This window comes from Harpia harpyja, chromosome 12 (genome assembly GCF_026419915.1).
Source record: "Harpia harpyja isolate bHarHar1 chromosome 12, bHarHar1 primary haplotype, whole genome shotgun sequence".
Lineage (NCBI taxonomy): Eukaryota > Metazoa > Chordata > Aves > Accipitriformes > Accipitridae > Harpia > Harpia harpyja.
In genome coordinates, this window is record NC_068951.1 from 6,840,469 (window position 1) to 6,864,181 (window position 23,713).

The following is a 23,713-nucleotide window of genomic DNA, read 5'->3' on the forward strand; positions in this document are numbered from 1 at the left end:
TGGCTCACCAAATTTGTAAGAAAACACCACGTGCTTTATTTCACCTTATCCGATGGTTTAACAAATGAACATCCTTCCTCTGCTGATCCTGTTCTCTCTCCAGATGGATTGTAGGTAGGAGCCAGTTGTAATCTATTGAGAAGCTAGAGTCCCAGTTTCCCTCGTGATGCGTGGAGTTTGCTAGCCAGTTACAGAAATAGCACACTGCCATGCCTAGGTTTTTCACAGATTTGAAAAGCTGCTGAGAGCCTGGGACAGTAGGAGAGTTAAATCACAGCAGCGAGAAAAGAAGTCCATTCTGTTCAGTTGTTCACAGACTTCAGACAAACAACCCAGGACTTTCTTGCCATAGCAAAATTCACCATTTTTCTGACTCCTGCCAGACCATTGTAAAAAAGTCTCCTTTTGACTGAGGGCCCACAGACTGCTTTTTTTCCCCTCCTTTCGCAGTCCTCACCCTTGCACCCCATCTCACTCTGTTTTCAGCTGAACCACAAAACTACAGTTTTGTGGTGGTGGAGGTTTTCATCAGGTTTGGTTTTCTCTGCTGCAAGCAGTTGGGAATCTTGTTGCAAGAGTTCCCTCTGGTGGTCAGGGATGGGGAAATGAATAATGCTTCTGTTGAAAGATGCTCCTTTTGATACTTTTACGCTGTAATGATTTCTTGTTCAGTCACTCTCTGGCTTTCATTATTTGTAACAGCCTTTTCTTACTTAGGGCTTCTCCTGATAACGACTGGTAACCTTTTCCAAATTCCTTTTTCCTCCCATATTTAACCCCTGCACTCCTCAGTAGTTTACTACCCTTGACCCATCCTTTCTGCACAAAGGCTACAAAAAAGGTGGAGCCCTTCTGTCCAAACCTGCTTCCTACGCTGGTCTTTCACAGGCAGAGGGATTGCAGCCCGAGATGAATGTGAAAGGAAAACAAAGCTCTTGGCCAAAGTCTCAGAAGAATAAAACTAAATCAGCTTGTAATTCTGAAGAATTCACTGTTAATAATGAGATTCTGAAAGAAGTTGTAAAATAGTGAGAGAATATTCCATTCACCCACCTGGCAGTAAAAGCCCCAGTGGCACCCAGGCCTGGTTTTCCTCTCTCACAGCCTGGTCTTCCTCTTGTGATTTTATTGTCCCTACCAGTTAGCCTAGAGATTATTTTTTCCTAAGGCGCTCTAAAACTTTGGCAACTGATCTAAAGCCCCGATTAATCAGTAGAAAGTTTCTTGCTGAGTTCAATGAGCGGGTCTTGAAATTGTGCCAAGCGGAGAGTGCTGTAGTATAGCAATGTTCTGTCCTAGGCGACATTCAAGGATGTTAAAAACAAAATAAGGAAACATCTGGGTTAACCGAAGGCTTCGTCTGCTAATGACAGCAGCGCAAGGCAACCTGGTGTCACACAATCCTGCCCTAACCATTACTTTGAAGGGTTAGGCTTTGTAAATCTGCTCAAGATGGGCAGACATCAATACCGTGTCCTACTTATAAAATTAAAACTGAAGGAGGAAAAGGTGCATCTTTTGGTTTCTTTTCCCTGCGGCCTCAAGAAATAGCGTTTCTGCCACAGAAGGATGTTTCCTCTTGCAATTATTTTGGAATCTGCTCCTCGCAAGAGGTGTCTATGTCCTGTTTACTACTGATGTTCATATTATCTGTGTGTGGCCTCTGCCATAACCACTCACACCTGGCTTGGAAGTGTCACCTGTGTCAGAGGTTCCTGCCAGGTGCTGGCTACGTGATGTCAGCACCAAATATAGGACTTTTGGTGAATGCAGGTGACATTAGCTAATTGTGTAGCGCTCTGCACAGAGACTGTTAAAAATAAATATGCTTGGAGTGTGTGATGGGTAGCAAGAAGATCTATTAGTCCTGCTGGATTATGTGTAAGGGGAGGAACCTTTATGTTGCCAGCTGCAAAATTTTTTCATGATAAAGTGAAAATTTGCTACCGGATTTTGTTGGGAAGTCCCGTCAATTTGGAGGGAAGGTGACACATCGCAGAGGATGGGCTGGAGGGTTTTGGTTTGAAAAATGTGCAGAGCTGAGGAACAGAGCAGCCTGAGCAGAGTGGAAGGGTCCTGCAGCTGGAGAAATATTAGGAATTCTTAATGAAATTGGCTGGGTGTGACAAAAAGGGGGGGTGATAATTCACAGTGATGATGATGAGGTGCGGCTGTGGAGCCTGTCAGTTGTGGTGTTAAGCCACGGATGGGGAAATAACGATGCCAAGGCAGGAGCAAGCCCTCAGCTAGAACACAGTCCTGGTCCATTGTGTGTGAGGGGGATAGAGCTGATGAGCGTAATTAAGGGAACGAAGAACTTGTCTCATGGGGACAGATAAAACCAGTACGGTTTATTTAGGCCCAGAGGAGATAGGGCTTCTCTCTCAAAACAGCCTGAACGCCTTGGGTGGGAAAACAATTCTTGACAAAGAGAATAACTGAGCCTGAGAACAACAGGATACAGGCTCGCTGCAGAGGACTTTAAGCTGAACATTTGCTTTATTTTATCAGACATGTAAAATTCCGGAGGGATCTTTCGGGGGGGGAACCCACAACATTTTAAGAATTCAGATCACTTTTACAAAAATCATTGTAGGGAGCAGAGCCTGCTATAACAAGGTCTGGACCTTATAACCACCCATCCTCCCACCCCCCCCCCCGGTCCTGTATTTCTAGGCACACCGGGTATTTTTCCCCCGTGGCGCGGCCCCGAGCCCCGCGGCGTGCTTCGGGGGGTGCCTGGGGAAAATGGCGGTGCAGCCCTCTCGCTCTCCGTAGCCCTGGAGGACTGGTGGCGCCGCGCTCTCCCCGTGTCTCTATGGCCGCGCTGTGCGCCCGAGCCTGTCGGCCCCCAACCGGCTCGAGCTTCGGGTGGCGCTCTATCCGCCCTGACGACTCGGTGGTGGTTCTGGGCGGCGGCGCTCTGTGCCGCGGCGGTGCCCGTCTCGTTTGCCGGGCGGAGGGCGGGCCTGGCGGAGCCATGGCGGCCGTGCGGGGCCTGCGGATCTCGGTGAAGGCGGAGGCAACGGCGACAACGGCGGAGCCTCGCGGCCCGGAGCCTGAGCCTATGGAAGTGGAAGAGGGCGAGCTGGAGACCATCCCTGTGAGGCGCTCGCTCCGGGAGCTCATTCCGGTGAGGAGCGTGTGGTGAGGTCACGGGCAGGGGGGACGAATGAGGGAGCAGCTCCTGAGAGGGGGCAGGGTGGGGGGTCTGCGGGGATCTGTAAGGGCATTTGGGGGTACATGCGTGGGAAAAGGGGCGACGTGGGGTGCGTGCGGGGAAGCGATGGGGTGAGGGTGGCGGGGAGTGGGGGCATGAGGGGGCTCAGGGGTGTGTGAGGGGAGTGTGGGCAACAGTCGTGGGAGGAAGCGGCTAGGATGTGCTTGGGAACGAAGGGAATAAAGGAGGTGGTGGAGAAGAGGATTTGGGGTGTAGTGCCGGACTGTAGAGAAAGGCTGTGGGTGGGAGAGTGTAAAAGGAGGGAACACAGGGAATACCTGGAGTAGGGAGCAGGGGGGTGACCGTGGGAGAGCTGAGTTGGAGGCACTGGGAATGTGGGCTCTGATGAGTGGGTTTTGAGGGTTTCCTTTTTATTTTTTTTTCCCCTTTTTCGTTTTTGTTAATTGTTCCTGTACAAGTTTTAGTAGGATCAGGTTTAATACATAAAAATGCATCAGAGTTCTTCTAACCTCCTAAGTAGTCTTTTGCTCTCAAAACTTGTGTGGGAATTACTTCAGAAACTAATCTCTAATTAGCTGATTTAGCAACATGCTTGAGCTTCTACCAAATACATGGCCTAAGAGACAGCACCCTACTGTGCTTCCTTGTGCTCTATGAGTCAACCTTAGATAGTGGGGGGGGGGGGGTCTTAAAAAATAGTGCTTATTGTGCTTTTCTTTTTTAATAACTCTATACATTTGGCAGCTTTAAAGAAACTTTGACAGTCTTGCTAAGAAAGGCAGTTAGATTGTCTGTACTTTGGTATTTCTAAACTGAGCCTGCCCTACTTTCTAGAAAAAGTGCTTTAGCCAAAATAATTACTGCAGCACAAGTGTAAACAACACATTCATCCCTAGAGAAAACAAGACATGTTCTTGCAGCTCCAAACTTTTGCCACGTGATGGTCCTGAGGTTGCCAGAATGAAGATGTGCCATTTTTGCACATGCAAACCATGGAAGGGACAGAATTGGGTCATTGGTCCAGGGTCTGTGTGGTTTAGTGCTGTCTTGTGAATTCAGCAGTCCTGACTGATGGAAATGAAACTTGTATATTTTTTTCCACATCATTCTCCATTTTTACTCTTTATCAGTAGGGTTGTATCAAAACAGTAATGCTTCATCTTGCTGGTATTTGGAGGTTGGATTTGAAATATTGATAGGAATAGGGGTAAAAGTTGCTTGTTTAATTGTGGATATGGCTTGGTATTCTGACTTTTGAGACTAAAGGTTGCAAATCGACACTTCAGGAGTCAGGTATAACTGTTAAATCTCTTCATGTTTTACAAGGAAATTATACCCAAAACCAAAATTGTGGAAATTTTAGGTAGGAACGGTGCCTGATGACTTTCTCTGTATTGCTAAGAGAGAGTAAGTAAAAACCATAGCAGCAGCAGACACAGAAACTAAATTTTGCCAAAGGAAGGAATCCTTACAGTAAAGGAATTTTGGTTCAGTTCATATGCTATTACCTTCACTGACATCAGTGAGAGTTACTGCTTGTGTACGTGTCTTTCAAGGGATGTAGTTTGGAGTAAGGATCAAGGAAAAGAGGATGCATTTATCATAGAAATGGCCAGATTTTTTTTCAGCATAGTAAGTATGTTGTTTTCAGTGTTCGTTGAGATTTCACCACCATTTTGCTTTGTTTCAGGACACTAGTAGGCGATATGAAAACAAAGCTGGAAGTTTCATTACTGGAATAGATGTAACCTCCAAGGTAATTTTTGTGCTGTGGTTCTTCAACATATTCTAATTATTGCTACTGGAAAGGAGGAACTGTTTTATTTATTTCTTCCCCGATATGCACAGAAGCTTAGCTTCATGTTCAGATAGCTGGCATTTTTCAACAACTAGGGAATTCTCCTTTTGTTGGTTGTAGCCTGCATCGGGACAGGATATCTCATGTAAATTGTAAGAATTATCATTTTTAAGTTACAAAAATTTGTGTGCCAAAACCTGAAAATGTTTCTATTGAAATCACCTTGTGTCATGGTTTAACCCCAGGAGGCAACTAACTACCATGCAGTGGCTCACTTGCTTCTCCCCCCGCCCTGGTGGGATGGGGAGGAGAATGGAAAACAAGTAAAACTTGTTGGTGGAGATAAGAGCAGTTTAGTAATTGAAATTAAAAAAAAAAAATTGTAATGACAAGGAAGATAACAAAAAGAGTGACATATAACTCAAGAAAGACAAGTGATGCACAATGCAGTTGCTCACCACCTGCTGACCGATGCTCAGCCAGTCCCTGAGCAGTGATCTGCCCCTCCCAGCCAACTCCTCCCAGTTTATATACTGGACATAACATCATATGGTATGGAATATTCCTTTGGCCAGTTTGGGTCAGCTGTCCCAGCTGTGTCCCCTCCCAGCTTCTTGTGCCCTTCCAGCCTTCTTGCTGGCTGGGCATGAGAAGTTGAAGAATCCTTGACTTAGTATAAACACTACGTAACAACAACTAAAAACATCAGTTTGTTATCAACATTATTCTCATACTAAATCTAAAACACAACATTATACCAGCTACTAGGAAGAAAATTAACTCTATCCCAGCCAAAGCCAGGACACCGTGGTGCTACTCGATGTTGCAAAACAAAGCCCTTTGAGACAAGTCAGCTGAGTTGTTTCTTCTTAGGTGAGTGACAGAAGGAAGAACAAGTGCTTGGCAGGAAAATCTAGTTTCATTGCCTTGTATCTTCCAAGGGCATCGTATTGTTTAATTATTTAAGACATAGATTGAAGAATGTGAACAGCTGTTGCTTTTAAATAACTTAAAGATACATTATTCTGTGGAACTTCAGAAACTTAATCCTACAGCTCATCTCTGTACATTTAATACCAAATTGTCTGTTGTTTCATATTGTACAAATGAGGCCTATATCTAGCATTTGGTAGTGGAGAAAAAACATTTAGTCATATGCTTTATAGGACAGATACAATTTTACACGTTCTAACAAATACGAATCCCCACCACAACAGTGTGTTGACAAATCATGTATTCCCATTTTGCATTAGTGAAGCTCCGAAGATTGTGCTTATCAAAGAGTACAAAAAGGGTTCCAGATGAAGACTGAAAATCAGCTTTTTTGGCTTCAGTATCTAGCTCATGTAGTTTGTAATTTGGTAAAGAATTTGAAGTTCCTCTAGTTAGGGGAAATCTGTCATCTTTTGTTATGTTTTTTAATGATGCAACTCTGAAAAACTTTAAGAAACGTGGCCAAAGGTGTTTTGGCAATCTTTAAAACCTAGTAAAAAGCCCATGTTTATTTGGATATCATTGGTGGCAGTTTTTGCTTAATCACAGTTTGTGTTCCAAATTTGACTTTGGTTAGTAAGATCCAAGAATCTATACTGCTTCCTAATAAATTCTGTAGAATAAGGAGCTTGTCAGTCAGTTTCAAAAATTGCACAAGATCCACATAAGCTGTTGCTTTTAAGTAGCTTGTGAGCAGGTTGAATTGCCAGTCTAACTAAGACCTCTATAGTCAGCACTCCAGCTAGTGTTGTTAAATTCATGCTCAGAGAGACAAGTTTGCATTTTTGTATTTATTTAAAAAACAGATATGGGAAAATCTCTGTAATCCTAGAAGGTGAATTTTCCCTGTGGTGGAAAGGCTTGTTTTAAGAGAGGTTTTTTTGAGCACAGCCTCTGTACATTTGTTAGGAAGGAAAAGATGTTACTGTTCCATCATGGAGTCTGAGCATTGTCCAAGATACCTTGTTTTCCATGCATCTTTATTCCCATTATGTTGCTGCACCTATGTTAAAATTATTATGTGGCACATAATTGGTGAATTATTTCTACATTCTGAAACTTACAGGTCTCTTCAGAATTAATAGAATTATTAATATAGATTGTTGCTGTCTGGTAGATTTTGTTTTAAATATCTTGTCCTTCAGTGCAACTTATTGGGAATGCTGCTCTGATTCCTATTTTGACTGCATTGTTTTGCATTTTGCAGGAAGCAATTGAGAAAAAGGAACAAAGAGCAAAACGCTTTCATTTTCGAGCTGAAGTGAATCTTGCCCAAAGGAATGTGGCGTTGGATCGGGACATGATGAAGAAAGGTACAAGTTTATCCAACAGTCAAGAAGAAAAGATTCCTTGGTTTACTTTCTCGCAGTTCCTTTACTTGCTTTATCCTGTAATATCCTGCATCCCCAGAGGTTTTCCCAGATCATTACCAAAATAAATCACTTTGGGTTTTTTTCCACCTTTTAATTTTAATTTAATTATTTTTTAAACTACTTGACAGTTATCATTTCACTCCTTGTTTTACCGACCCCGGAAAGAAGGAAACATTTTTTGTGTACCTTATTTACTGTCTGGCAGCATCATCTAGTGCTACATATCCAGGATTCATCTCCTGGATCAGTGCTGCTTTAAAAATCTCTAGTTTCTTTGAAGCGACCAGACCTTGAGCATTTTTTGCTTATGAGCGGAGGACTCTGTGTGCCATGCATAGTGAGATCAGATTCTGTGCTGTATGCACAGTGAAGCAGGACTGATTGCGCATGTGCTCTTAGATAGCAGGCTGGGCATGTTGGAATATAAGCAGATCAGCTGGAAGATGTGTGCACAACGGATTGGCGCTTTTGGCATTCAGTTAGTTCTCAAGGCTTTTTTTCCAACTGGCAGCTTGGACCCACTAAGCCACGGCCTATAACGGCTCTCCATCAGATGATTCAAGTGGAAGTGCGTTGTACACATGTCCTGGTCACAGGCCTCATTAGTATTCTGGCTCTTTAGTACTTAATGGTAGTACTTTGGCAGCATTTAAAAAAGAAAAAAAAAAGTTTTTAAGGCAGTTTGATTGCCATGCAGTACTGCATCTACCAATGCTTGTAAAATTACCTCTTTTTAATTCTCAGTTTATTAAAGTTTTGCATGTGGAATAATAATTCAAGTTACAGTGGTTTAGAATGATGTACATCATACATTGCTTTAATTAGCTTCCCTTTAGTTTATTTAAAATGTTTGCTTTATAAACCTGTATGTTACTAATATAAAAGCTTGCTCTGTAGAAATAAGTACCAGTTTTGTATTTCTTCCTCTTTATAGCAATTCCTAAAGTGAGACTGGACACAATTTACATTTGTGGGGTGGATGAGATGAGTACACAGGACATCTTTGCCTATTTCAAAGAGTATCCTCCTGCTCATATTGAGTGGTTGGATGATACATCATGTAAGTAAATGGAGTCTTTTGTCTGTAATTCTTATTGTTTTTTTTAATATTGGTCATAGCTGTACTTCAGATGTCTTAGTGGCTTTCAAAGTCACTGATCTTTGTCTGTCTCAGTTTCCCTGTCATGTGCTTTAGTCAAAAGGGATTTAGAAGGAAAGAATTAACAGCATATGGTGAAAATCAAACCCACTACCTGGTTGAGTATTTATTATTGGAAAGAGATAGCATAGAATAACTTGCAGGTCTCTAACTGGGGAAAAAAAGGTCTAAAATTTTGTGCGGCTTACGTCTTGACATAAATAGTATACCTGCTTGTGAGTGTCACCAAAGATGACATTCTGAGAGAAGATTATTGAGCTGTGTGCAGTTAGACAGGTCGGTATGGTTTTGTGCTATGAAGGAGCAGACTTGTTGCCTTATTTGTTTAGTGCATTCTCAAGGAGAAATTAGTGGGTGGAAGAAGGTAGCAGTTGAATGTGATTTACATAGATTGGAAAAAGAATGTAAATTCACATTGCAAGGTCTGTTTCGGGGAGTAAGCATGCAGTGAGATTGCCAGAAAGATAGAAGGTTGTTGACAGTTATGCTTTCTTCAGTGATATTAAAGACTGTACAAGAGCTGTTTGCTGTAGTTGGGTGCTGGATCATGGAACTGGAAGCCTCTCAGGTTGTCATGTGGCTAGAAGTCCTGTAATGAAATCATATACAAAGAAGCAGAAGCCAGTGCAGGTTTTCCAGTTGGATTGGGATTGCTGGGAACAGTTTTATTGACAAACACGGCTAAGACCTGAGAATTAGTAGTGTGGTTCCCTGGAATGACCCTGAAGGAATTGTGTTCCACTGCAAGACAAAAGATATGGTGTACTACAAAATTTTGGTAACCTTGAAGTCAGTGTGTATGACAGCTTGATATACTGCCACAAGCCGACAGAAAATTTGAAATGCAATGAACCCTGGCTGGACAATTGCAGTAAGGAGCTGCTAGATGAACCTGTGGTGATGCATAATGTAGCAAGTGCACAGCTTAACTCTGTATCTGAGGCTGCATTTTGAAGACTGATTATCCTTTTTCTGTCTGATTATCCTTTTTCTTAATTGTTACGTGAGTAAATATAGCGTGAAACCAGAGTGAACCTGCAGTGCAAAAACAGAGGCTTCAGAGTCGTAACAATACTTTACTCAGTTATGGTTAAAACACATCTTTTTTAGTGATTAATTTTCATGCTGTGTCTGAGTTAGCATGCCAACTACACTTGGTGAAAATACAAAGAAAAAGCATTGTCTTTTCAGCACAGATTTACATCACAGCATGGCAAAAAAATTTTAAGGTTCCCAACTGAATTACGTCTCAAGGTGTCTTAGTGCAAACGTGAATTTAGACAGTGTTCTGTGTTTTAAACTGATGAACATAAAATGATAAAGACTTTGAAAATTTGGAGATGTGAAGAGCAGGTAGGCATACATATATGAAAAGTTATAAGCCAGTCATTGAAGTTAGTACCTGGGTGTTCTTCACCTTGTAAATGTTGTCTGTTCAAGTAATCTGGGAGAGAATCTCTTATTTTGGGATGCTGTATAGTTTTCTTGATATCTGAATACACTCTGCTTAATGGCAGAGCAGTAAATGACATTTCTTGCTGTATTTGCACTGAATGCATCCGTGCAGAAAGCTTTTGTTCAAAACCTGTTTCTAAGCAGTTTTAGCTCTTTGAATTCCAACATCTATGAAATGCTTTTAATTGGCCTAATAAATTATATTTTAGTACCATCTGCTGATACTTAAGCCATGTACAAGGCATACACTGAATTATATTGTTAACCTGTGTACACGATAATCTGTGCAAAGTGCTTGAGCAGTCTCTCCTGTTTTCCCCTATTTTCCTGCTTTTTGGAAAAATTAACAGAATTCCACAATAAAGTCCAAGGTTCTATTAAATTGCCAAAGGGAAAAAAAATCAAGGCTTTTTTCCTCTCCTGTGCCCCCTTAATTGCATTTGAGTGCTAACACATTAATGAAATACACTGACCCTGATTCAGTATCCTAATTTGCTGTGCTCAGGAAACAGTGTCTAATATGTATGGTTGTGCATTTCAGTGATTTTGGTTTTGATCAGTTGTTGTGTGTGTTTTTTGTAACGTGATGAAAGCTGTGCATCTTCCAGCTTAGCAAATATGTTAAAGAATATGACCTTCCCTGCAAGAGGTATATCCAACTACTTTTTTGTCGTGTCACTATGTAAGAGCATTTCTGAACTTATGTTAGTAATTTCCCTCCAGTAAGGCAGTGTATGTGACTGCTTGATTATACAAACTGCATTTTGTTTTTGTATGTGTTTATATATGTCATAGGTAATGTGGTCTGGCTTGATGAAGTAACAGCAACACGGGCTCTAATAAATATGAGTTCCTTGCCTGATCAGGAGAAAACAAAAAGCAGAGAAAACAATGAAGAGAAGACAGCTGAAAAAACCAAGAAAGGTAGATTGAGATATGCATATACAGACATCATCTAGTTAAATCAATGAAACTTTAAACTTGTGCTTGGGTACTGCTTAATCTAAATTACTGAAGGAGCTTCTATCATATAGTTTCAGGTAAATGTATTCTGCCACTTTAAAAAAGGCTTTCATCTTGGAAACCTTTTGAAGAAGCTGCTTCTTAAAAGGTGGGTTGGAGCTAGACCAAAAGCAGTAATTCGGTCGATACTGAACATGTTAGATGCAGGGTCATATTCAGATAGGATATTTATAGTGGTACATGTTGCACAGAAATAAGTCTCTGTGATGTGCATACAAAGGCACTAGAAGGATGGATTCTAAGTTTGGAAAAAGCAGGTGTAAGAAAATGTCCTATTTTTGAAATAACACAGTTGATTCCTTCCTTGATACACCACCGTCCTTTATTGTTCACACTGATGTGACAACATATCACTTCACCACTGTATATCATCTCTAAATTTTGCCATTATACTTTCAAGAAAGCACTACACTGAAGGCTGAATTATAAAAGGGCAAAACAGCAAAAGTACATCTTAATGTTGTGATAAATCTGGTACCTGAATGCCTTAATTGTAAATTTATTTTACTTTTACGGGTGTAAATTAAAAATCAGGCTTTTGCTACCTTAGGACTGTTTGGCTGTTAGGCTGGTGTGATAAATTGCTGTGGTTCAAAGTACTGTACGACGTACAAAACAGAGAGAGATGTTGTATTTATTAACTCTTCTATAGGTTTTGCTTAAACATGCTACATGAACAAAATGCAAATAGCCAATCTCTCTATTAGATATTTGCAGTGCTAACAAAAGCCTTTCTAGAAGGTTTGGGGTTTAGGGCTTTCTCAAACTTGTGGATCCTTCTAACTCAACCCCTTTTCTTGTTGCTTTTCTCTGCAATGCAATGGTTCCTCAACCATCCGTGTGACTTTAATTTTTGGGAAAATGTTGATAATGCTTCAAGTAAGACTTGTTGCGAAGTTTTTGGAGATTAGCGATGGTCTTGTTTAAATGCAGCATAAATATATGTATTTAATCTTGTTGGTTACAAATTACAGGTTACATCATTGTTACACCACATCTCAAAAACCGTCATCTAAATTACTCCTGTTCATCTGGAAAAGTGGGTTATTAGATAAAGTACAAACTGTTCAATTATATCTTGAGGTGTGAGATGCATACAGATACACTAGAGTGACCTGGCATAGTTGCATTCCTTTTTTAGATAGGAATTTGAGGGCTATTTAGGCATTTAGGGAAGCAAGAGACTAGTCTTTACTGTGAGAAGCTTACTATTTTGGGGGGAAAAAAAGTGCTTGAATGCTGTCCCTGATGGAACTTAATTATTCAGGTTTGAATTTGGCTCATTTGTTTACCTAAATTCTCTCTTTAGTTTCAGTTGGTTAATGGTGCTTTACTGTTTTCTTTGAACTTGGGTATATTTCCAGGATCTTTTGAACAGCTACTGCTCTCTTAAGTTTTCAAGTCTATTGTTGGATGAGATTAAGATAAGGAACTCTGAAATATAAAAGAGGGGGTTATTTTTAGTCTTATGTCTATGAAGTACTTTGAGGTCTTTGCAAATGATATTGGTATATGTTGATAGCTGTCCATATTCACTACTTTTTTGTTTCCTTTTTTTTTTTCTAAGGACTGTTTGAAAAAAAAATTCCAATATCAATTTTCTTACTCTGAGCTACAAAGAACCCTGAAAAATCTATGCAAGCATCTCACAATTCTAGTAGTTCTGGAAGTGTGCACTCTTCTGTTAATTATTTCACTTTGAAATTAAGTCACTAAGGTTTCTTTTTTTTCCTCCTGCTCTCTCTCAGAAACTTCTAAGCTTTTGAATAATAACCTGTTTTACATTGTTAGTATTGGGTACTTTGTAGGTACTTGAAGCATTTTAAAGGGAGGCTGAAGGAAATAGGCTTTTATATGCCTTTCACAGTCTTGGCCTTGCTGATCTCCGTCATACCCTGAAATGCAGTGCAATTTCATTTGCTTTCACAGAATTAATACTCCATGCGTGCTGCCGCAGGCAGTTATCTGCACAGAGGCTGTCTAGTTAATGTCATTCTGTGCTCATGCGTGCTTCAAATTCCTGTAGACGTTTACTGTTTTGATTATTCTCTAGGCTGTACAGAAGAAAGGATAACACCTTCAGTTTGATTTCAGCAAATGTAGGTAATAATAATCAAATATGACTGACACACTAAAATGGAGGTTATTTTTTTTCCAATTATTTTCCTTCTTAGAAAAACAGGAGGAAAGTTCTGATGATGAGACAGAAGAAGGCGAGGTTGAGGATGACAATCCAAGTGATGTTGAGGTCAGTACAGAAGGAAAATAAAAACACTATGAGGGAAGTTTTACTCTGACTGGTGTAAAGTCTTCATAACTTTATAGTTTTAACCATATATATTTGCAATTCACAATTTAATTATCAAAGTAAATTAGACGGGGAAATGACAGGAAGTGCAGATACGCTGTTGGTGAGAATAGCATGTAAGAGTGTTTTGTGAAAGTAGATTTTGAGGAGTGGTGGGGCATCCAGCATGTAAGAGCTAGACTGGCTGCTCTTTTCTGCTGAGAGGAGGCAATGAAAGAACAATAACGGAAGGCAACAGCCTTTCAGCAGTGAAGGCAGTGTTTAAAGAGACAAATAGGATTTAGGCTATCCATAGATATGTGTGGGAATCAGCATATGCATTGATGTTTTGTAAGTAATTTAATCTTCACTGGCCGAATATATAATAGGTGTGATTAGTGTTTTCTTTAGGAATGGCTCAGTGAATACTCATACATCATGGAAGTCTGAATTTTAGTTTCTATAAAGCAGATATAAATGAAAAAAAAAAGCCTTTTAGTCATTGTGTGAGAGCATGAGAACCTGTTAGTAAAACCATGTAGATATGAAACAAGCAAAAAAAAATCAAATAGTTGTTTTTCAGTGTCCAAGTTGTGCTATTTATTTTCTGCATTTTAGTCAGTAGTATAGTGTCATTTGAAAATTATTGGATTTAATAATCTGAGATACTGTTATGAAGGAAGAGAAGGAAATATATTAAATCTTTAGGGCAAATTACTTTAAAAATTCACATTAGTTTGTCAAGAAAAAAAAGCAGAGTTCATTTGAACATAATTTGAAAAGTAACTTTCTTAATAATCAGTTGATTGCTTCTCTATAAGCAATACATTTTCATTCAACAGTAATTTTGGTTTTGAGTCCAAAGTACCTTTTTTGCCTCCCAAAGTTGGATGCCCTCTCCCAGGTAGAAGAGGATTCTCTTCTGCGTAATGATCTTCGCCCTGCCAATAAACTGGCTAAAGGAAACAAGCTCTTCATGAGATTTGCTACTAAAGGTAAATAAACAGCTTAACCAGCATAGTGAATTAATCACTCGTTGTAGTTTTATGTGTTGACTAATTAATGACTTGAAGTACCTAATTTTTATTTGCAAAATTGTTAGGTTTTTTCCTAATCATTAGGTTATTAAGATTTTGCAGTAAATCCACATTTAATGTGTGAAGTAAATCCAGTTCAAGTTGTTTGAAAATTACTGTACGTAAAAAATTTATTTTGGGCTCAGGGCATTCTTCCCAATGCCATAGAATAGGTTTTATGATGCCCTTCTCCACCGAGGTAAATTTCACATTTTACAAATATGAAAATAATTTGAGATGCTGACGAGGTATTAGTGGAAATTATTGCTAAATACAGTTGAGATATTAAATGATATTTGTGAGTAAAATGACAACCCATATAATTTCTGGGCCATGTGGGAAGCGACACATCCATAAAGAAAAGAAAGGTCATGAATAAGGTATAGCCTCCAGCAGTTACAGTGGGATGTAATGCTCTGTTAAGCTGATGTGTAGAAACTCAGTCTCCCTAGAATTAAGTTTCTAGACACAAATAGAACTGTGGTGGTAGGAGAAATTTCAGAGGTGTCAGCAAAACTCTATCCTTCATGAAGGAGATTGAAGTAATGCTGATCTGTAGGACAGTCAGTCTTCCACTCTCTACGTCTGTGACTGGATGGTTATTTATTTTTACGCTAGTATGGTAAGATATATTCTAAGAGGGAAATATTCCTTTAATTTATGTTTTTTCAGATGACAAAAAAGAGCTGGGAGCTGCAAGGCGAAGCCAGTATTACATGAAATACGGCAATCCGAATTATGGAGGCATGAAGGGGATTCTTAGCAATTCTTGGTGAGTATTGGATAAAGGAATTGGAACACTGGAGGTAATTGGACAAGATAGTCTAAAACTCTTTTAATCTGTGGATTTGCTTTCTATTCAGTTTATGTAGATGCTTCTTATGCGTAAATAATGTTTTTGCAATGTGACTATGAATTTGCAAGGGGAGTATTTATATTCATAACATTATATTCAAAACATTCAAACAGATCTTTGACATAAATGTACGTCTGCTATTAAAGTGAGTGATAATTGCAAATTGCATGTGCTTAATGCAGGACTGAATATGGCTAATTCATGATGCCTTTTCTGTGACAGGAATGTCATTCTTTTTATGGTGTTTCAGGAAAAGAAGATATCATTCACGTCGAATCCATCGGGATGTGATAAAGAAAAGGACACTTATTGGGGATGATGTTGGCTTGACTCCTCCTTATAAACATCGTCATTCAGGTAATTCATGCCAGTGTCGACCCTGTAAGAACACAACTGGGGAATGGAGGGCTGGAAAGGACCTTAAACAATGCCTCATGTAATCCCCTGCAGTGCGTGAAAGTGAAGTGTACTTTTAAAAAATGTATCTATAATGGAATCACATTTTAAGGTTTGTAGGGAACAATTGAGGCAGAAACTTCAACTGCTCATTGGCTTACCAAAATAGCTGCTGCTTTTTATGTGATATTTTTCTTTTACAAATTTAGGACATGGGGGCTATAGCGTCAAGGGCAAAAAGAAGAGTGAACTTCTTTGAACTTACTGGCAATTTGTCATACTTGCTATGTCAATTCTTCCGTTCTATGAAAAAGCAAGCTCTAGATGTAGAACAATAAAGATTAGAAAATTAATAAGGCTTGAATATTTTCATCTACTCCCTAAGGTAGGGGGTGTGCATTAGAAAAATAATCAGAGTAAAAATCTTTGACATGAGACAAATACAGTGTCAGTGTTTCCTATGAGTGGCCTGTTAAAAATACAGCCATGGATGTATCAAATCTCATGGAAGATTTTGCATGTTGATAATGTACCGCTTTCTGAAAAGACGCTTACACACTGCTGATGACTAAATTTAAGTTGTTGATTTATATTTAAATAAGTATATGTGATAAATTTATACTAATGATACATGTGTTCTTTTTGGCATTACTGCTTACAGGACTTGAAAGGATTATTGCGGAGCCAGCAGTTGTCACATTAAGCCCTGCAAGATCATAGGAATTGTTATGCTTAGTTCAGGAAGTATGAACTGCACCTACTACAACAGGCAGTTGTACTTTATATATTCAATCCAGCTTTCTGCTTGAGCAGGCTTCTGAGATAGTGAACACCATGGACTTTTTTCTCCTGTGGCGATTTTCTTCCACTTAGGATATTCTGTAATACAGATTCCACTTAAAATATTTTGCAAAATATTCTCTCTCTTTAGCCTTAGAGAACTACAAAGATTCATTTGTAAGTGGATCACTACAGTGATTTTCTTTTTCTTTTTGCTTTGGTTTTAAGGTACCTTATATGAATTATAAACTTCAGTTTATCAGAATCAGTTGTTTTGCTACAGGCTTAGTAAATGTTCCTGAGGAGCCTATTGAGGAGGAAGAAGAGGAAGAAGAAGATCAGGATATGGATGAAGATGACAGAGTTGTGGTAGAGTACCGTGATGAACTGCAAGCTTTCAAACAGTCCCGAGACCGCAGTGCAGCAAGACGATCGAGTGCTAGTGCATCTGATTCTGATGAAATGGACTATGATCTTGAACTGAAAATGATATCAACACCCTCTCCCAAAAAGAGCATGAAAATGACAATGTATGCAGATGAGGTGGAATCACAACTGAAAAATATTAGGTAAAAGTTTCTTACTCTTTAAAAGTATCAGTGAAAAGACATTCTAAATTTTAATTAGTGACAGAGCTGTCAAAGCTTAAAGACAAACTGTTGAAGCTACTTTTTCAATTCTTAACATAATTTTGTAGTGGATATTTTAAAAAGAAAGACAAAATACAGAAAACACTGATACAGGATTTTAGTTACAATTAATGTTTTTACAATATAGCTTCCTTTGCAGATTTCTGTAACCCTGCTTATTGATAATAATAAAGCTGAAAGTGGAATCGTTAGAAATGTATGCAAGCAAGCAGAATTAACTTCTTGCATTTCATAGCTAGGCCAGAGAGAAATAACTTGTCTTTCTCTTTTCCCTTTACCCCTCCCTCTTTTCTCAGAAAGAAGAACAACCCTTAAGTGTTAATGACAAAAAGGAATTTACGTTCGTTATGGACATATTAACCAAAATCACATATGTTACAGATTATTAAAATAACTTTAACACATGTCCCTTCAGCAGTGTGATTATACTTCATTATAATGTCAAGTCTTCCAGCAGTTTTAAGGTTGCTTATCTGCTCTTAATTTTGACCCAGAGGCACAGCCTTAAGGAGACAAACTCAATACCTGCCTTGAAATGGATACTGAGGTATTCATGTGATTATTGCTAAACTTAGGATTCTGACTGGAACACATGCTCTTCTAAGTAATGTTTTTACCTCTTTCTCAGTAGAGAAATCCTGATATTACTGTTTTCTATTGTGTAATTTTACATACAAGACAACTTAAGAACTATACTAGATTTCATTTTATTTTAGGGACGTTAAATCTATTATTATTTTTTTGAAGGAATTCCATGCGAGCAGATAGCATAGCAACCAGTAACATCAAAAATCGGATTGGCAGTAAAGGATCTTCAGAGAAAGTCGCAGATGTAAGACTACTGTTAGAAGAAAAACGTCAGAATAATACTGGGCCACGTCAGCCAAACAGCACTGTAAAATCAGGTAATTTTAAACTCCTATATTGTGCGGAATTGCAACTGGCTTATTAAAATGGATATATTCATTTCGCATCTGTGCTCCACTGCAGCTAACAAACCTGAGGGAATTCTGTTCAGCAGCAGTTTCTGCATCCATACAGTTAATTTTTCCTCACTAAGAGATCAAGTTGGGGATTGCTTTGGGGAAAAATGAAGTACATTTGAGTGAAAGGGTGACGTTTATTTTTATCCAATTTACTTGCCTGTTTCTATTTCCCCCCAGTTTGTCCTTTTTGATTTGCTCACTCCTTGAGGCAGAGATTCTGCACGACTCTTGAGAAACAGAGCATGTGGAGGAGCTCATGTACAAAATGAAATGTGAAACACTAGCTACTTTACGTGAAAGAACATGTATTACATGAAGATGGATGTATTTTTCAATTGGCAGGGTTTATTTTTGGGCTTAATTGACTGTTGCTTTTTTACTCGGGTATATGTAATTTCAGCTACTTCTGACATACGTATCCAGAAGATTGTCTGACTGATAAGTGAAAGATAGCCTTTTCTATCAATGTAATGCAGAAGTTATGTTAGTATATTTTATCATTCCTGCACATTTTGGGGCTCTGACAAGTTGGCACATAAATCCTATAACTTCCTTTGCCTTTATGTTTTTGTTTCGACCTTCTGTAAGACTAGGAATATCTACCTAAACCAGACAAACTTCAGAATGTAAGACTTGCATCATAGGTTAAGTATCAATATATTTAGGATCCTTATATTCTGGTTTTCATTTTATTCTGCAAAATATCAAGCAGTATTAGAATTGTAAGGCAAGGTATCTGTTATGTGAAAAGAATTGTTCAAGGCTACCAATTTTTGTATGATCATACCTCGTGCTGGATACATACTCACTGTGCTGCTAAAACAGAAACGCAGCAAGCCATGGAATAACACACTTTTTCGATCTTCTGGACAGAGCTCAACCTGAAAACATTAAATGCCAAATTTATTGCCAAAAAAAGAAAAGTGAAATCTGGATAAATTGTATTGCAGACATTGCCAGGACTGAAATCTGAGTTTGAAAGACTTAAATGAAAAGACTACAGAAAAGATAAAAACAGAATCTGTCTAGTGTCAAGTTGTACAAATTGTGAACAAGCATAAAATTAGCTGGCAAAACTAGAGTAAATGCAACATGATTTTTGTCATTTTAATCACTGAAAATATCCCTAGATGTGCGGCAAAGACTGGGAAAAAGACCACATTCTCCAGAAATTAAACCTCCAAGTAGTACCTCTGCTCCTCGTCGAGAACCTATATCAGATGTACACAGCCGGTTAGGAATCCCCAAACAAGATGTAAAAGGCCTCTACTCTGATACCAGAGAGAAAAAATCAGGTTAGTTTTGCGGAGAAAACGTAATACTGCAATTCCTTTGATTTTAGAGTATAAGAGAAATTTCAGCAGAAAATTGTGAAGGATGTTCAGTTGAGTGAAATTGAAGATGAATTAGCAAATGTTTGTTCAGAGCTTTGAAATCTAAATACATGTAGGTAGGTTGAGCTGAGTATTTTTATGAACATTATATAGGTATGCCTTAAAAGTAGAGGGCTACTCTAAAACTATGGTCAAAACAGGGCACTAAAACAAGTGTAATGAATGCAGTGGCACTTCAGACTTGTGTGTGGCATTCTCTGCAAATGGGAAACAGTGAAATTCCCATATTTTAATTTCAACTACTGCTTCAAAGCGTAGTAAGTTCCATGCCAAACATTAAGGTGGGAGGAGTATGAGGACTTTAAAAGAGATGCAGAGAATTTAAGACTAGGTTCCTCAGACTTCCTCAAGAATTCCTCTTAGTCTTGTCTCTTTTTTTTTTTAAATGTTTGTTTTTCATCTGATTAGGTAATTTATGGACCCGATTAGGGTCTGCTCCGAAGACACAAGAAAAGACTTCAGATAAACCTGAAAACTCTGTGGCATCTCCAGAGGAAGATGATTCAGAGCTCCAGCGGGTTTGGGGTGCTCTCATTAAGGAAAAAGAACAGTCTCGGCAAAAAAAGAGTCGATTGGATAATTTACCATCTCTACAAATTGAAATCAGCCGAGAAAGCAGTTCCGGATCAGACACTGAATCATGATTGTTTTTACATTCTGATCCTCAAGATTGTGACTCTGCAGTGTGGCAAGATTTCCTTTGCCCAAAAGCTGGACACTGGCAAAGACTCTGCAGTGAAGGATCCAGAAGTGTCTCTGTTCCTTTTATACAAAAGGAGATGCGTATACCACTTGAAACCTAAAGCAATCACGTTTGTCTGGAGTCTGTGGTTGGCCCTCTGTTACGTAGGGCATCGTCATATATGTTTATTACAGCAAACCTGTAGTTAATTCTAGCAAAACATTTTTCCCCAAGCTTTGAACTTAAGAGGCAGAAATGCTCTGTATTTTTAACAAAACCTTTTTGTTCTTAATATTTTTAACATGGAGCCTTTTAACAAAATACTTTACACAGTTCATCCAAAGAACAGGGCATTTCATAATCAACATCATTGCCTTGCCCTTCTGGCTCTTACCAGCACCTTTCCTTTCCTCTTGAAGTAATAACAATAATGCTTCCTGGGTAGGCAGCCAGCAAGGATAAAGCATGAAGGGACTATCATGTTCCCTTCCTCCAAAATACTGAATGTAAATCCAAGTTAAATGTTTTAGTACAGTGAAATTTCACATAGTATCCAAGTAGCATCACTGCTCTCAAGGAGTTTGGTTCATTTATTTTGGTGATACTATGTTCTGCTGTAGTAGGGATTGAGATGTTCAGGACTGCAAAGTTGGATGTTTGAGAATTCTGTAAATTCCCAAGGGTTTAATTTTTTTTTTTTTTTGTTACATGATGAGAAATTATATTCCTTTCATTTCCTCTGTATTATGTTTTGAAGAAATCTAACGATTCAAAAGCATACATTTTTATATTTGTGAGAATCATCCTGTTGGCCATGGTGAAAGCTATAGTGGTGTTTTCCTATGTGCTGTTTTAACTATATATATATATGTAACTGAAAGAGAAAAGGAAAACTATAGGATCACTGTCTCATGTCAGTATTTTTGAATGTTCGTATTGTATAGTACATGTGGATGTGCACATGGTTGACTTGTTACGTTCAGCTTTTTTACCCGCATACCCTCTCTAGGTAGGAAAAAGGTTTGATCAGTGTGCAACTGCAATTTTTTCTTGTTGCCTATGGCATTTATTTTGATTGCCAATAATTCTAAATAAGGAATAATGCTAGCACATCACATTCTGGTAAACAGAACAGGTAGCAAAAACATTGTCTGCTACATTTTGATAGTCTGAAAATCTGTTTGTATTGTCCGTATTTCCTAGGTTGTCAGTCCAAAATGTCTATGAATATCTCTTCCCCTTTCTGCTTTTTAACAAACAAATGTTTTATCTCCCCCCCCCCCCCCCCATTTTTGTACTAAGTTGAAGTAGGTTTGAGGCTTCACAAAAGCAAGGAATCTGCAATTAACTTTTCTTATTACTTTATAATGTGTAAGAACAGCAGCATGTAAAATTAAAGGTAAAAATGAAAGGTACAGTGACTGGAAAGGTAATCTGGGGACTGACTGGGCTTCAAGCCTTATTATTTCCTTGTTTTGTGACACTCATCCTTGATTTTATATTTAATTATTGAATATATAACTGTCTCATAAAAGTACTGTTGAGAGTAAATGACTGCAATGTCTGATCACTGTAATAATTCATTTTAACATGTGCTTTCATTAATATCCCTTTCAAAGCTTTCAAATAGAATCATACCCATACCATACCCACTTCTCAAGATCCTGATAAAATTTATTTAACCAGTGTCTTTTTGCCAGTAAACCTTTGTGTTGTATTACTGCTTTGAATCCATTATGACCTTTCCTTTTCCTGAAAGGAGGTGGTAGATATGAATCATGCACCTGGCCTAAGACAGGCTTCTGCATTGTTGTGAACCCTTACAAGTTTTTAAGCTCAGCAACTAGTTGTGCTCTACTGTTGATGTTGCTGATAACCACTGTGTTTCCGTGTAAATACTCATAACTTGAGCCTGGTGAAGGACAGACTAACTGGTATGAAGGGCAGAATGGGAATAGAGAATCTCTTCAACTGATACAAAAGATCTAAACTAATGGGTGTGTGAAATCAAGAAAAGCAATTTAGGCAAAGGCTTGTGTTCGAGGAAGAGGAGCCATTAACACTGCTTCTGTCTTCCAGGCAGTCATAAACACGCCTTAGAAATGCCTCCATGTTAGCTGGGTCTGTCATGTTTATGGTTTGGGGGGAGGCTTATGTGTGTTAATGAGACCATGGTAGCTTAGCTGCAAGAAAAATAGAGGTTTACTGTTGAAGGGCCATATAGAGAGGTTTGTTCGTAATTGAGTGTTTGCCTGGTTTTGCTTTGATGGTGTACAGAGAAGCCTTGAAAAGTGTTTGCTGGTATCAGGAATTCTAGCTTTGGTCTAACTTAGTTACCTGAACATGAACTGCTGGGTTTTGATAATTAAAAATGAGCACTGAATCTTTAGTGAATGCTTTTTCCTTACCATGGTTAACTTAAATCTACTTCACCTAGAGAGAGATTGCAGAGTGAATTTTGTTGTAAGGCCCCTTCTCTTTGTGGTCATCTGTTTTGCTCTTAGCAAATGTGTTCTTGATCTTTCACTGAACTCCCAGATATTATCACCTTCAAGGAATTTGATGCAGAAGGTGATGTTCTGATACTGAGACGTGCAACCTATGTATTTTTACTACAATGAAGTTACATTGAAAATGGCAGGAAGTTTGGCTTTGGCTTTTGCTGAAGAATCTATGCTGTGGAGGAAAAAATGGTTCTGAATTTTAGGTGACCCATTATAGGACCACACTACTCCTCCTAGAAAGTTTTTGCTATTTTAAAAAGGTATTTTTTTGGGTAAATGATTCAGGCCACTGTTACATTGTGCAAAAGAAATTGTCCTGGGGGTTATGGGCTCTGTGCCTGCAGCTGTCCTTAGGCAGACTCTGAATGTGTGGTGTTGATGGTGACACTTGAAAGTTAGGTTTGGTTTGGGTTTTTTTTTGTTTGGTTTGTTTTTTTACGGCCCATGTGTTTACCAAACAGGGAGCAGGAAAGCAAAACTCCCCTCATTTTCAGTTCAAGATGACATTATAATGTGAAAATAATGGAAGTTTTATTTAAACAGCTGTTCTGTTCCAAATAAAAGTGGTCTGAAATCACCCTGACCTATCCAGTTTTGCTGGAACATTCCTAACAAAGGACAGTGCTGCACTTCTTGGTGAAGGGCCTGCAGATGCTCCCTTGGCTGTCCCAGGTGGGCCTTGTGCCTTCCTGGGGGCAAGATGAGGGTCCCTGCTTCGGGGTGTAGCCTGTCCCAGCCCAGTCTTAATGAACCCCCTTTCTTGCTTTCCACGGAGTAGAGGGGTGCCTAAAATTAGGGTTATACCGGCCTACCGGGGCTGAGGGAAGCCGCGACGTCCGCCTCCCTCCCGCACAGCGCTGCAGGAAATGGACGCCTCCCCCCCACCCCCGCCTTGCTGGAGCAGTGGCACGGTCCGCTCCCCCCGCCGCGGGGTGGTACGTCCCAAACCTTTATAAGCGGTCGCCGGAGGTTTTCGTTCCTTTTCGTCCTGCGTGCCTGGTGGCGGGTGAGGTGGGGTCCGCGGGGCCGGGGCCGGTTGGGCGTCGTGGAAGGCGGGCAGGGAGGACGCGGAGGCCCGGCTTGCGGAGTGAGCCGCCTTTCTCTTTTAGAGGGGGCCTTT

At 39.3% G+C, this 23,713-nt stretch overlaps 1 protein-coding gene across 1 annotated transcript; it reads left to right on the forward strand.

Moving 5' to 3' along the window:
• The first annotated feature begins 2,803 nt into the window (after positions 1-2,803).
• On the forward strand, positions 2,804-23,176 carry NCBP3 (nuclear cap binding subunit 3). The gene is made up of 13 exons (XM_052803261.1): positions 2,804-3,133; positions 4,872-4,937; positions 7,180-7,285; positions 8,280-8,405; positions 10,755-10,883; positions 13,157-13,230; positions 14,156-14,264; positions 15,018-15,117; positions 15,452-15,558; positions 16,661-16,946; positions 17,775-17,932; positions 19,144-19,308; positions 19,816-23,176. The coding sequence occupies exons 1-13, from the start codon at positions 2,819-2,821 to the stop codon at positions 20,049-20,051; spliced, it is 1,977 nt and encodes a 658-aa protein (XP_052659221.1). The 5' UTR covers positions 2,804-2,818; the 3' UTR covers positions 20,052-23,176.
• Positions 23,177-23,713: the final 537 nt, after the last annotated feature.